Source organism: Geotrypetes seraphini, chromosome 4 (assembly GCF_902459505.1).
Source record: "Geotrypetes seraphini chromosome 4, aGeoSer1.1, whole genome shotgun sequence".
Classification (NCBI taxonomy): domain Eukaryota; kingdom Metazoa; phylum Chordata; class Amphibia; order Gymnophiona; family Dermophiidae; genus Geotrypetes; species Geotrypetes seraphini.
Genome location: NC_047087.1, coordinates 59,817,068 through 59,829,473, shown reverse-complemented (window position 1 = coordinate 59,829,473; position 12,406 = coordinate 59,817,068). Strand labels below are relative to the sequence as shown.

At 42.2% G+C, this 12,406-nt stretch overlaps 1 protein-coding gene across 3 annotated transcripts in view; it reads right to left on the bottom strand.

Annotated features, from left to right (window-relative positions):
* The window catches only part of FTO (FTO alpha-ketoglutarate dependent dioxygenase), a 658,378-nt gene that overhangs the window by 167,371 nt on the left and 478,601 nt on the right, over positions 1 to 12,406 (bottom strand). The window contains exon 9 of one of the 3 annotated variants that reach the window (XM_033943297.1): positions 8,093 to 8,193. The exons of the other annotated variants lie outside the window; for them this stretch is intronic. Coding sequence (XP_033799188.1) covers positions 8,169 to 8,193 — 25 coding nt within the window. The 3' untranslated portion in view covers positions 8,093 to 8,168. Of the gene's footprint in view, positions 1 to 8,092; positions 8,194 to 12,406 lie in introns of those variants that run through there. 3 annotated transcript variants of the gene reach the window in all.

Below are 12,406 nucleotides of genomic sequence, written 5' to 3'. Positions count from 1 at the left end.
GTATACATTTCCCTATGGCCCAACAAAATGCATAGCAAGTGCTGACTAGAACAAACTAAAAAGCAGTGCTATTGGCAAGCCGTCACTTGCACAGTAATGAACACTCTTTCTACTTTCAGCTCGCCAAACTAAGAACTTTAATTTATGATAAAACAAAGGAAAGACAAACTCCAGTTTTATTGTACCTTTAGTGCTGTTTCAAATAAAGTGAATGGAAGGTCGAGAGCAGGCCTGAAAAGCCAAACATAAATGTAAGCCTTCTGTACAGATGTTTAAAAAATGTGTTCAAAGAGCAGTTCATTTGTCCTTCTTCCACTGAGCACTTTGAGATCCTATTCGGTACTGCCGTAACCAATCACAAACAGAGACGGCTCAAATCTTTTTCACGGTAATTTGGCCCATATGCATGTTTGGCGGGGGGTAATAAAAGATGTCATCCTCAAAAGAAAACTGTAGCTTCCAAATACAAGACAAAAAGGGACCATATATAAAAATCAGGGACTGGTGATTTTTGAAAATGTTTATGAAAATAAATGCAAGAGTTGGAAAGGAACAGCTAAAACTAACTTTCAATGGCAAACTTTAAAAACGTAATACTGTAGTTACTATTGCCATAGAAGGCAGTAAAAAAAAAACCCCAAAAATCTAAGCAATATTGCTGAAGTGTCTAGGAAAAAGAATAATTGAAAGTAAATCATCAAATTAGAGAGAGTGTATGTTTGGGCAGACTAGATGGACCATTCGGGTCTTTATCTGCCGTCATTTACAATGTTGGGAGGAAAGGTTTTATCTCTTTGTAGATGACATAAAGGTTGCAACAGAGTGGACACACTGATGAGAGAGCATGAGATATGATTTACAAAAATTAGAAGCATGTGCTAAAAGCATGGCTGTTAAACAATGCAGATATGCATTTCAGGTGCAGAGACCTAAAGGAGCTGTATAGAATAGGAGGAGAGAGGCCTCGGAGTAAAAGTGTCTGAAGATCTCCAAGGTGGCCAAACAATGTGACAAGCCAGAAAAAAAGCTAGGCTACATAGAGAGGGGCATAACCAGTAGGAGGGAAGGGGTGATAATGCTACTGTACAAGTTATTGCTAGCAATCTAACAAGATTTAGAGGAAGGCAACCAAAATGGTATGTGCTTAGGAGATATATGAGAAGAGAAGGACCTGGATATATACGTCCTAGGAGAAAGAAAATACAGATCTTTAAATACTTGAAAATTATTAATGAATAAACATCTTTTTCAAAGAAGGGAAGTTATAGAACTAGAGGACAAAATAACATATAAGAATATAAGATTTGAAATACTGGGACTGACCGAAAGACCATCAAGCCTAGTGTCCTGTTTCCAGCAATGGTTAACCCAGGTCTACGTGGCAAGATCCCTAACAGTAAAACAGATTTTATGCTTCTTATCCTAGAAATAAGCAATAGATTTCCCCAAGTCCATCTTAATAATGGCTTGTGAACTTCTGTTTTAGGAAATGATCCAAACTTTTAAAAACTCTGTTAAGCTAACTGCTTTCACCACATTTTCTGGAAATGAATTCCAGAGTTTAATTACATGTTGTGTGAAGAAATATTTTCTCTGGTTTGTTTTAAGTTTACTACTTAGTAGCTTCATCGCTTGCCCCCTAGTCCTAGTATTTTTGGAAACAAGTGATTCGCATTTACCATTCCACTCAGTATTTTAAAGACCTATATCATATCTCCTCTGAGCCGTCTTTTCACCAAGCTCAAAAGACCTAGCTGCTTTAGCCTTTCCTCATAGGGAAGTTGTCCCATACCTTATTTCGTTTTCAACTCCCTTATCTGTACCTTTTTAAATTCCTCTGTATCTTTTTTGAGATGCGGCTACCAGAATTGTACACAGTATTCAAGGAGCAGTTGCACCATGGAGCGATACAACGGCATTATAACATTCTTATCTTTGAAGTGGCGTACCACAGCAGAATTGGGAGGGAGGAGCAGCCCACTCTGGGTGCGTGCTCTAACGGGGTGCACAGCCGGCACACAGGGTCTGGGACCTCCATCCCTACTCTGCTGCAGCTGCTTTCCCAAACCAGCAGCAGCAAACTTTAAATTCAGCCATTGTGGGATCTTCCTGCTTCTTCCCGCGGCTGCCTGTCCATCCCCTCCAACATCACTTCCTTGTTCTGGAGCAGAACCGGAAGCCGCGGGGAGGTGCAGGAAGGTCCCACAATGGCTGTATTTAAGTTTACAGCCACTGCTGCCAGTTCGAGAAGCATACAGCAGCGGTGGGGAGGTGAGGGGGCAGGATACTGGATGGCACTGGGAGTGAGAGAGAAGGAAGCAGGATACTGGTATGGAAGGGTAGTGGAGGGAAAGGGAAGTGGGGTGGAGAGGAGAGCAGGGGCAGATGCTAATGGAACTGGGGTGCAGGGAGAGGGAGAGAGAGACAGAAGGGGCAGATACTAGATGGAATAGAGTTGGAGGGAAGAATTTTTCATTATCCCCTGATGTAGCATCGATCGTTGGAGTTGCGAAACAGGAGTACCCTCTGTTGGGAGAAGGTGTATGTGGCTAATAAGGAGAAGGATATGAGTTCCTCACCATGGACGCATTAGATAAGTGCTTGTTTCACGTTCTTTATTGAAAACTCAAACTTAAACTTAATAATAATTCACACAGCTGTAGTCATCACTTTATAGTTTTTTTGCTGTGGAATCTGAACATTCATCATTTATTCTTGTTTGAAAGCATGTTTACACTTTTGACAAAAAATACTTTATGAATGTATGAGAGAGTATTTATATGTGGGGAGTTTTTTTATAGACCAGTGATGACACAGACTGCTTAGGGTACCGTGGATCCCGGCAGTAGTTCTCCACCATTTTTTGTGTTTATGATTTCAGTGTTATATATTGTTTGAATGATTAAGGTGCCCTGCAAAACACATCAACAGTGCAAACAATATTTCTTTCATTAGTTTGTTTCAGCTATACAGCTGTTATCTGCCTTAGTGATTTCAAGGCAAGGTCAAGGCAAGAGCCAGAATCTTAAAAACCAAGTAGCTGAATATTTAACTAGGTTCATTAATACCTGTGAACAGAGACACATTAAGGTAAAAAAAAAAAAAATGCTCTACTCAGCAATGTAGAAAGAATGACAGATTTGGTTTACCTCAGGACTGCTCAACTCGCTTTCACTTTTAGCTCTGAACACTGGGCAGGTCATTTACGTAACGCTAACTGAGAGACGAAAACCTATGATTTTTTTTTTAAATGGTAACTCAGTGATCCTATTTAACATTTCTTCCACTTTTTGAATTTTCTAGGATTTTATATTAGTCCATTGGAAATGTAAAAGTTTACTATTTGTTGCTCAAAGTCCTATGCTCTTGACTGCCTGCAGCTCTATTTTGTTCAATTTTTACCAGCTGTTTTCTGATTGACAGATAATTTTATTTTATTTTTTTTTAATGTCATCAGCATGAAACATTAGAAGATGGAATATTTTGCTTAGCCAATCAAATTCAATCTCCATTGGGTACAGAGTGAGACTAGAAGAGAGCGGAGATTGAAACTGATAGTGTAGCATTTAGAGATCAGAAAAGTAAAACCTAGAGTGGAAAGACAGAGAGCTTGAGAACCATGGTGCAACAGAATTATAAGCAGTATTAAATTTACATCTTCAAAGAGTAATAGTGCCCTTAATAACAGGGCTTTACCTTAATAGAAAGGCCTGCCTTTAGGGAGAAAGGGATTCAGGATTTAGCTCACACTTTTTAGAGGTAGCTCAAGGCAAGTTCTATTCAAGTGTACTAGGTATTTTTCTTTCCAGATAGCCTACGATCTATGGCAGTGTCCCGTAAACTTTCTCGAGCTGCGGCACACTAAACGTAGTGACCACAGCTTGAGGCATCTGGAGGTGTGCGGACGTCACCATGATGATGTCACCATGATGACATCACCATGATGTCATCATGTCAATGTCCACGCATACGTGAAGGCCCTCCAGATGGGCCCTGAGACGCCAGTGGGAGGTGCCAGCAGGGAAGAGGGTCGTAGAGAAGGAGAGGGGCCGGCGCCAGTTGATTGCCTATAGGATGTGCCTCTCGCTGCGAGAGGCGCGACCTGTAGGCAGTCAGCTGGTGCCTCTCCTCCTCCCCAGTTCCACGGCATACCTGAAATCTCAGGAGGCACACAGTTTGCGATATACTTATCTGTGGGGTCCTTTTACTAAGCTGCAGTAAGAAATAGCCTTAGTACACCTTTACACAGACTTTCCTGCATGCTTAGGCCATAATTGACATTAATTGGACTTAATTGAAAATTAGATGCCTAACTTGAAAAACACAATTCTAAAAAAAGTTGGTGCCTAGTCCAAAGGGGCAAATTCTATAAGAAGCGCCCAAAGGTTAGGCGCCGATAAAGGCACCGTTCAGCGTGATTCAAGTAAAATTGGGTGCTGTTTAGTGAATCACACTGAGCGGCACCTATTTTGGAGACGCCCAATAAATAGGCCAGCTCTAGGCACAACTAAAAGTTAGGCGGCCATGTGAACGCTGAAGCACTCCTATGAGCAGGGATTCTGTAACAAGGTGCCTAACACGAAACCACGCCCACGCCTAACATGCATAGTGCCTATTTTTTTTTAAGGCCATCTAAATTTTTAGAAGCGCCTTGTTACAGAATCGCTCTTTCTTGAAAGGCACCTAAGTTTCAATGAGTTTTACTCACTCACAATAGTAGGTGTAAATGTCGGCCTAAATACAAGTAAGTAGGAGGCATGCCCAAGGTCTACTCATGCTCCTTCCGTTGGGAAGGTCCCATATGCGATCAGGCAACGGTGTCTTAAAATTATAGAATATTTCTAAACACATATCTAGCACTTTTGTGCCTTACTGTTAAGTTGCATGCATAAGTAGTATTCTATAATTTAAGCACGCAATGGCACCTAACTTTAAATATTTCAGTATTTATATACTAGTTTTTAAGCCCGTTACATTAACAGGTGCTAGAATAGATGTCTGTCTGTATGTCTTTCTTTCTGTCTGTCTCTCTCTCTCCTTGGCCGCTGTCTGGAGTTTTCTTTTCTTTCTCTCTCTCTTTCCTTGGACGCTGTCTGTTTTCTTTATCTCTTTCTCCTTGGCAGCTGTCTTTCTATTTGGGGTTTTTTTTCTCTCTCTCTCTCTTTCCTTGGATGCTGTCTGTCTGTCATTCTTTCTTTTTCTCTCTTTCCTTGGCCACTGGATGTTTTTGCCTTTCTCTCCTTGGCTGCTGGCTGTGTGTCTTTTTTATGTCTGTCTCTCTCCCTTGCCCCCTTCTATCTTCCTGGCCCCCTTTCTTTCTTTCCGAATGTCTCTTTGTGTTTATGAAAACCCCCACTCAAAACCCACATAGATATATAGTATATTAAAGAAATTAGGTTATGGGAAAGTCTCATCCGGTTTCCCTGGGTCTGGAGGCGATAGGTACCCACTGGCAGCTCCTTTCCCTTCCCACACCTGAGGGCAGCCGCACAGACCGAGCAGCCCGGGTCCCGACCATCCGCTTCCCCTCCCCCTCTGGAAATCACCTTCAGAAGGGCGGATTTAAACCCTTTGTTCGGACTTACCGTCCGAGAAGGCCGATCCCTAATCCTGGAATGCGCTCGCCGGGAAGGAGTCGAGATGGGGAAAAAAAAAACCCGCCGCCAAGATGGCAATCCAAGGTGTACCTGCTGGCAGCTCTTTTCCCTTCCCACGCCTGACGGTGGCCGCATGGACCGAACAGCCCGGGCCCTGACCATCCGCTTCCCCTCCCCAGCTGGAAATTTCCTTCAGAGGCGAACTCCGAGCCCTGGGAAGAGACGCAGCGGGGCGACTTGTCCGGACAATAGAAGGGGCGGATTTGAACCCTCCGTTCGCCGCTCCCCCTACCTTCCCAGCCTCGCTCACTCCTCTATCCGTGCCATGGAACAACCCTCTATTTGCCGGGAAGGAGTTGAGGCGGAAAAAAAAAAAAAACCCGCCGGCGAGATGGAGATCCAGGGCACCCGGGTAATGGCATACGCCACATGCGCCTCTTCCCCTCCTGCCAGCTCCAGGGCTCTCTCCAGCGAAGGTTATTTTCAGTTTTTCCTGGAGGTCTGCATGAGCAGGAAAGCCAGCGCTTTCCAATCTGTCTGGCAGGCCACTGGAAAGCTAAGCACGCATGCGCACTCTGCTGACCACAGAACTACAGATCAGGGATCAGGGAACACAGCGGTAAGAGTGCGCATGCGCGCTTAGCATTTTATTATAGTAGATACCACTTATAACCTAAGTGGTTTACATTTAGGTGCTCAAGCATTTGTCCCTATCGGTCTCGGTAGGCTCACACTCTGTCTAATGTACCTAGGTGACTTGTCATAGAATGAGGGGGTTAATCTATAATTTATATGGAAAAGGTTCACAATCCATACAATAAACCGTGTAATGTAATCATGGCTTTTTCCAGCAAGCTGTTGGGGCATACTCTTAATGATGATGTGATGATTTAAAGGCAAGTTGTTTATAAGGAAACTGATTTAGTTATAGTGTGTGAAGTAAGCTAGTCCTGGTACAGAATGGGCGTATAGTAGAGAATGACATGGAGACAAAGTTTGTCCCTATCCCCGCCTCGCCTCCACGGACTTTGTACCTGTCACTGTAGGCTCTGTCCCCATGCCTGCCCCATCCCCACGGGCTCTGTGTCTGATCCACTCCACAGTTAACCATGGGTACCCGTCTCCTTGTCATTCTCCAGTCAATCATCCTTTGTAGTAAAGGCTGGGGAGAAGAGCCAGGCTTTCACGTGCTTTCTGATGTAGAGGCAGCCTGGAGTTAGACGTAACCCTTCTGGCAGTAAATCCCAGAGTATGGGGACTATTCCTGAGAAGTCTTGCTGGTGGGTATCATATTGTACAATTTTTTTGATGAGGGTCCAGAGAGCAACACCCTAAATTACCAACAGAGGATCAGCAACCATTTTATTTTAGCATAGCAGATAGGGTTTGCATCACTGCACATATGTTTTTCCCATATTGAGAAAGAATTATTGTTGCTGGCTTAGTCTATTTGGATGTTAAAAAAAAAAAGGGGTCAGCATACAAGTTGTAAGTGATATCTTTCCAGAGTTATCTCTCTTCATCGGGTCATTGAAAAAAAAAACAGCACAGTTACACTGGGTTTAAATAATACAGTGTCACCTATATCTTAGGTTGCCTGCATTTGCCATTACACCACTGTCAATTCTCCCAGCCTCCAGCCCCTTTCCTTTACAGAGCTGTAATAGCATACAAAGACATCCTAAGACCAAGTGACATTGTATTATGTATGCCTTGTCTTCATTGACCTGATGAAGAGGATAACTCTTGAAAGCTATACTATTATGCTAGTCCAGCACAAAGGTATCACCCATATTGGGGCACCCTGTTATTTGCAGAATGTTTCACTGAATATGTTTTGAGTTTGTTTTTGCAAAGTACATGACGATCTCATACTGGCCTGATATCTTCTAGCCACCTCTTAGAAAAACATCTGGTTCTGTACATTACAATATTAATGAACAAGACACTGTGTACAATTGTGGTTAATACCCAATCTTATATCTCATGTCTGTCTATCCAAGTTATATTGTAAGCTCTTCTGAGCAGAGACCGTCTATTAAATGTCAAAATGTACAGTGCTGTGTACACCTTTCAGCGCTATATAAGTGATAAGTAGTAGTAGTAGTAATAGTAGTAGTAGTAACAACAGACAGCTGATAGATATAGTTGCATTTGCTCATGAGAAAGCCTGTGCACCTGATAATAAATTGAGCTCACTGAAGATAATGTTCATACGAAGGTTACTCTATAATTTCTTATGCCTGTTCTAGAAACCTGATGATATTTCCTAAGGAGATGTAAAATGGAAACACTTTAATATGAATTTAGTATGAGTAAATACACTGGCAAAATACATTAAAATGACCTTTCAATTCTCTTACCCAAAAAGGCATAACTGCTAGAGGAATTTCTGGGAATACAGGGAAATCTATGAATCACCGAATGATGCCGGCATGCAAGATTGAAGACATCCAAGCTAGCTGAGTGCTTTAGCTGGTTACCAGAGGGCCAAGAAGAAATTGGACTCAGGCTCACTAAAAAGAACACCTGGACAGTAACCTGGGGGTAATGGCTTTTTGGTAAACAAGGTTACTTTGTTTCTTTACCAAAATACCTAGAAATAAAACAAAGATTTGTAAAATCCTGTCAGGCTAACTGTTTGACTCTAAATCAGTAAAAGAGAGACATTATTTTAGCAAACATTTAACAGAAGGCACACATAAACACAAGCAGAAGAAAACAGGAAAACTGAGTCAGCTTGAGTTCTTTGATGTTTGCAGATGTAGGGAATACTGCATTTCCTGATGACCTCATGGCTTTATACATTCAAAACTATGGGCTTCTTTTACTAAGGTGCACTAGCGGTTTTAGCGCGCGCTACAATGCCGCACACGCTAAACGCCAACGCCTCCATAGAGCTTGCGTTAGTATTTTTCGTTTAGCGCGTGGTTAGCACACGCTAATCTTTAGCACGTGCTAAAAACGCTAGCGGCACCTTAGTAAAAGGAGCCCTATTATGTTCTAGTTTTTGCCAATAGGTTTAAAGTATTCTACATTGCTTGAAAAGCATTATATATAGATCAGTGGTCTCAAACTCAAACCCTTTGCGGGGCCACATTTTGGATTTGTAGGTACTTGGAGGGCCGCAGAAAAAATAGTTAATGTCTTATTAAAGAAATGACAATTTTGCATGAGGTAAAAACTCTTTATAGTTTATAAAACTTTCCTTTAACAGTTAAAAGGAAAGATATATAAACTATAAAGAGTTTTACTTGTCATTTCTTTAATAAGACATTGACTATTTTTTCTGCGGCCCTCCAAGTACTCTATTTTTTCTGCAGCCCTCACATTTAAAGTTTAATATCTTTTCTTTCTCAAAACTGGCACATTTCAATCATTATATTGAAAATAAAATCATTTTTCCTACCTTTGTTGTCTGGTGATTTTATTTTTCTGTGCTTTCAACTATATTTCCAGGGCCTTCTTGTCCTTTGACTGTTTTTCTCTCCGTCTTCAATTTTTGCCTTGCATCCATCTTTGACATTAACCTAATGTTCAATTTTTCTGCTTTCTTTTCAAAATCTACGTTTCCATGTCTTACCTTCCCTTCCTATCTCTCTCTTCTTCCGTCCTATATCCATGGTCTGGCATCTCTTTCCTCCCTCCCTCCTTCCTTCCTTTCCCCTGGTCTGGCATCAGTCTCCTTCCCTTCCCCCATGCCCTGGCATCTCTCCCTCCCCCTCCATGGTCTGATATCTCCTTTCCTTCCCTCCCTCCCATGAACTTGGCTTCTTCTCTTGTTCCTCTCCTCTCCCTTCTCCTTCCTTCCCTCTCTTTCCCTAATTGGGTGCAGCAGCAACAGAAGCAGCATTTCCCTTCCCCTTCCTGTGCAAGAGAGGCATTTCTCTTCCCCTTTCCCTGTACAGCAGCAGCAGCAGCAGCAGCATTTCCCTAGGGTCCCCCTTTCCTATGTAGCAGAAGCATTTCTCTTTCCTCTTCCCTTCCGTTCTCTTCCTTGTGGAGCAGCAGCGTGTCTGGCCAGCTCGTTCCATTCAAAGCCGCGGGTGGCGGCTCCTTGCGAGATCCGCACCTGCGTCTGAAGCCTCTCTGATGTTGTAACGTCAGAGAGGCTTCCGAAGTAGGAGTGGATAGCGCGAGGAGCCGCCAATCCGTGGCTTTGAACGGAACGAGCCGGCCAGACACACTGTTGCTCCAAAAAGAAGGGAAAGGGGAAGAGAAATGCTGTTGATCGCGTCCAGACCACGGGCCGCAAATAAAACCTGGAGAGCCACATGTGGCTCGCGTGCCGCGTGTTTGAGACCGCTGATATAGATGATCTGTATTATTACCATAATTTATTAAATACCTACATGGAGTATTAGCCTTTTGTTATGGATGAAATGGATTATTTTAAAACCTGCATTGGGAAGAGGGAGGAAATTTCATGGGACTAAGCTAGAAACCCAGAGAGTATGGTAAAACTTCTGAGCTGAATGGTTTAGGGTTGCAAAATTATTGAACACAGAACTTTAGAAATATTAATGTTAATTTGACTTTTTTTGCTTGACTTTGGAAGAGAGAGGGTTCTAACTCAGATTTTTTAAACCCCCCAAACAAACCTGTATGTAGCACTGCTTATCCCACACTGTATGACCAACCCTTCTTATTGTAAAACGCCTCGATCTACTTCCTATTGACCAAGAATTCCTAAAATCTTCATTGCTTTTCCCACACTGTACGACCTGCTCTTCCTATTGTAAATCGCCTCGACTTACTTTTTATTGTAAACCCGCCCCTGCAATGTTACCTTACTCTGTACAAATATTCATGGACTCAAAGACTTCATTGTTTTTTTCGCTGTATTTCCAGCTCTTCTTTATTGTAAACCGCCTCGAACTACTTTGGCTTTGGCGGTACATAAACAATAAATTATTATTATTATTATTAGAAGGGGAATGCAAAGACATTAAGGGCTCCTTTCACTAAGGTGCGCTAGCAGATTAGCGCACGCTAACCCCGCGTTATGTGGCTAGAACTAATGCCAGCTCAATGTTGGCATTAGTGTCTAGCGCCCGTGGCATTGTAGCGCGCGCTATTCCGCGTGTTAATGCCCTTACGCAGCTTAGTAAAAGGAGCCCTAAGTTGTGCATAGTAAGTAGCAAATCAACACCAGTAAGTCCAGGTGTGCCTATTTTTTTCAGTATTTCAATATTTTCAAACACCAGGAGTTCAAAGCTCATATTTTTATTTTAAAACCACAGTATCATCACTTACTAAGTAGGAAAAATTGATTTTACCCTTTCTTATTTTTCATTTGCATGTTAAACATGCTGAAGACATATTTTATGTTTCAGTCAGTTCATATTGACATCTAAAAAACACTTTCTATAAATTTCTTGTTACAGCTTCTGATCTAGCAAGTATTTTATGGATGACATATTTTAGCTTGTCCGTCTCCTGATTTCCCATAGAAACTAATAAATAGTCAACTAAAACATAATTTAAGACGTCGCTTGAACATTCATCCAACATTCATATAACTATTGTGTAAGTCTTTCTAATCTAAATTTATTTATTCCTTAAAATAGAATTTTAGCTTAGGATTTAAAAATCTTGATGAAAGCTGAAGTTCAATTAAGATAGACACTGCCAATATTGCAATAAATATACGTAATAATGAATGGTGCGGTTGCCATATTAGTCCATGTAGGTAGTCAACAAACAAGAGGTAGATTATTAATTTCTACTGCACTAAACTAGAAATTTTTGACTAGATGTCAAAAGTTAAGGTGGTCAAACAAGATGGTGAATGCCATAAGGATGCTTAGAGTGGCAGGAGAAAAAAAAAAGAAGAGAATGATAAATGCCTCTGTAAAGTCCCTAATAAGACCTCATTTGAAGTACTGTGCAATTCTGGAGGGAAAAAAAAACACTTTAAAAAGATGTAAGCAAGATGAAGTTAGGCCAGAAATGGCTACTAAAATGTTCAGTTGTTTTCATCATAAAGTATATGAAGAAAGACTTATCCCTTTTTACAAAACCATAGTCTGTCTTCTTTCATGCATTTCCTCTAGATTATACACAATTAGATCTTTAACCCCCTACCTCCTGCCCCCTTTTACAAAACCATAGCATGGTTGTTAGTGCCAGCCATGGCAGTAACAGTTCTGATGCTCATAGAATTCCTATGAGCATTGAAGCTGTTACCGCTGTGGCAGGCCCTAAAAATTGCACTATGGTTTTGTAAAAGGGGGTGGGGGTAGGGAGTTAAAGATCTAATTGTGTATAACCTGGAGGAAATGCATGAAAGGAGACAAATGACAAAGACATTCAAATACCTCCCAAATATAAATCATAGGAGTCAGGCCTTTTCAATGGAAAGAGGCTCTGGAACAAGAAGCTACTGTACAAGGGGAGGGGGGGGGGGGCAGGAATAGACTCAAATATAAATCAAAGTGACCTTTTTTCTACCGAAAAAGGTTGACTCAAATATAAACTGGGGTTTATATTCAAGTGCCGTGCCCTGCACCGCCAGGCTGCAACCTGTCCACATCCCCCACTCCCTCCCCTGCCTGGCTCTGCACCTAGCCCCTCTCCCTCTCTGCCCTGCTATGTACCCATGCTCCTCCCTCCCTATCCGGATTTGCACCCAGCCCTCCTCCCTCCCTGTCCTGCTGTACACCCAACCTTCTCCCTCCCTCTCCTGCCCGGCTTTGCACCCAGCCCTCCTCCCTCCCTCCACTACCCTTCAAGGCTCTGCATCCTGTCCCGCCTCCCTCCTTTCCCGATATATTGCAGGCATCCCCCGAGCCTGCTGTAATCCCTGG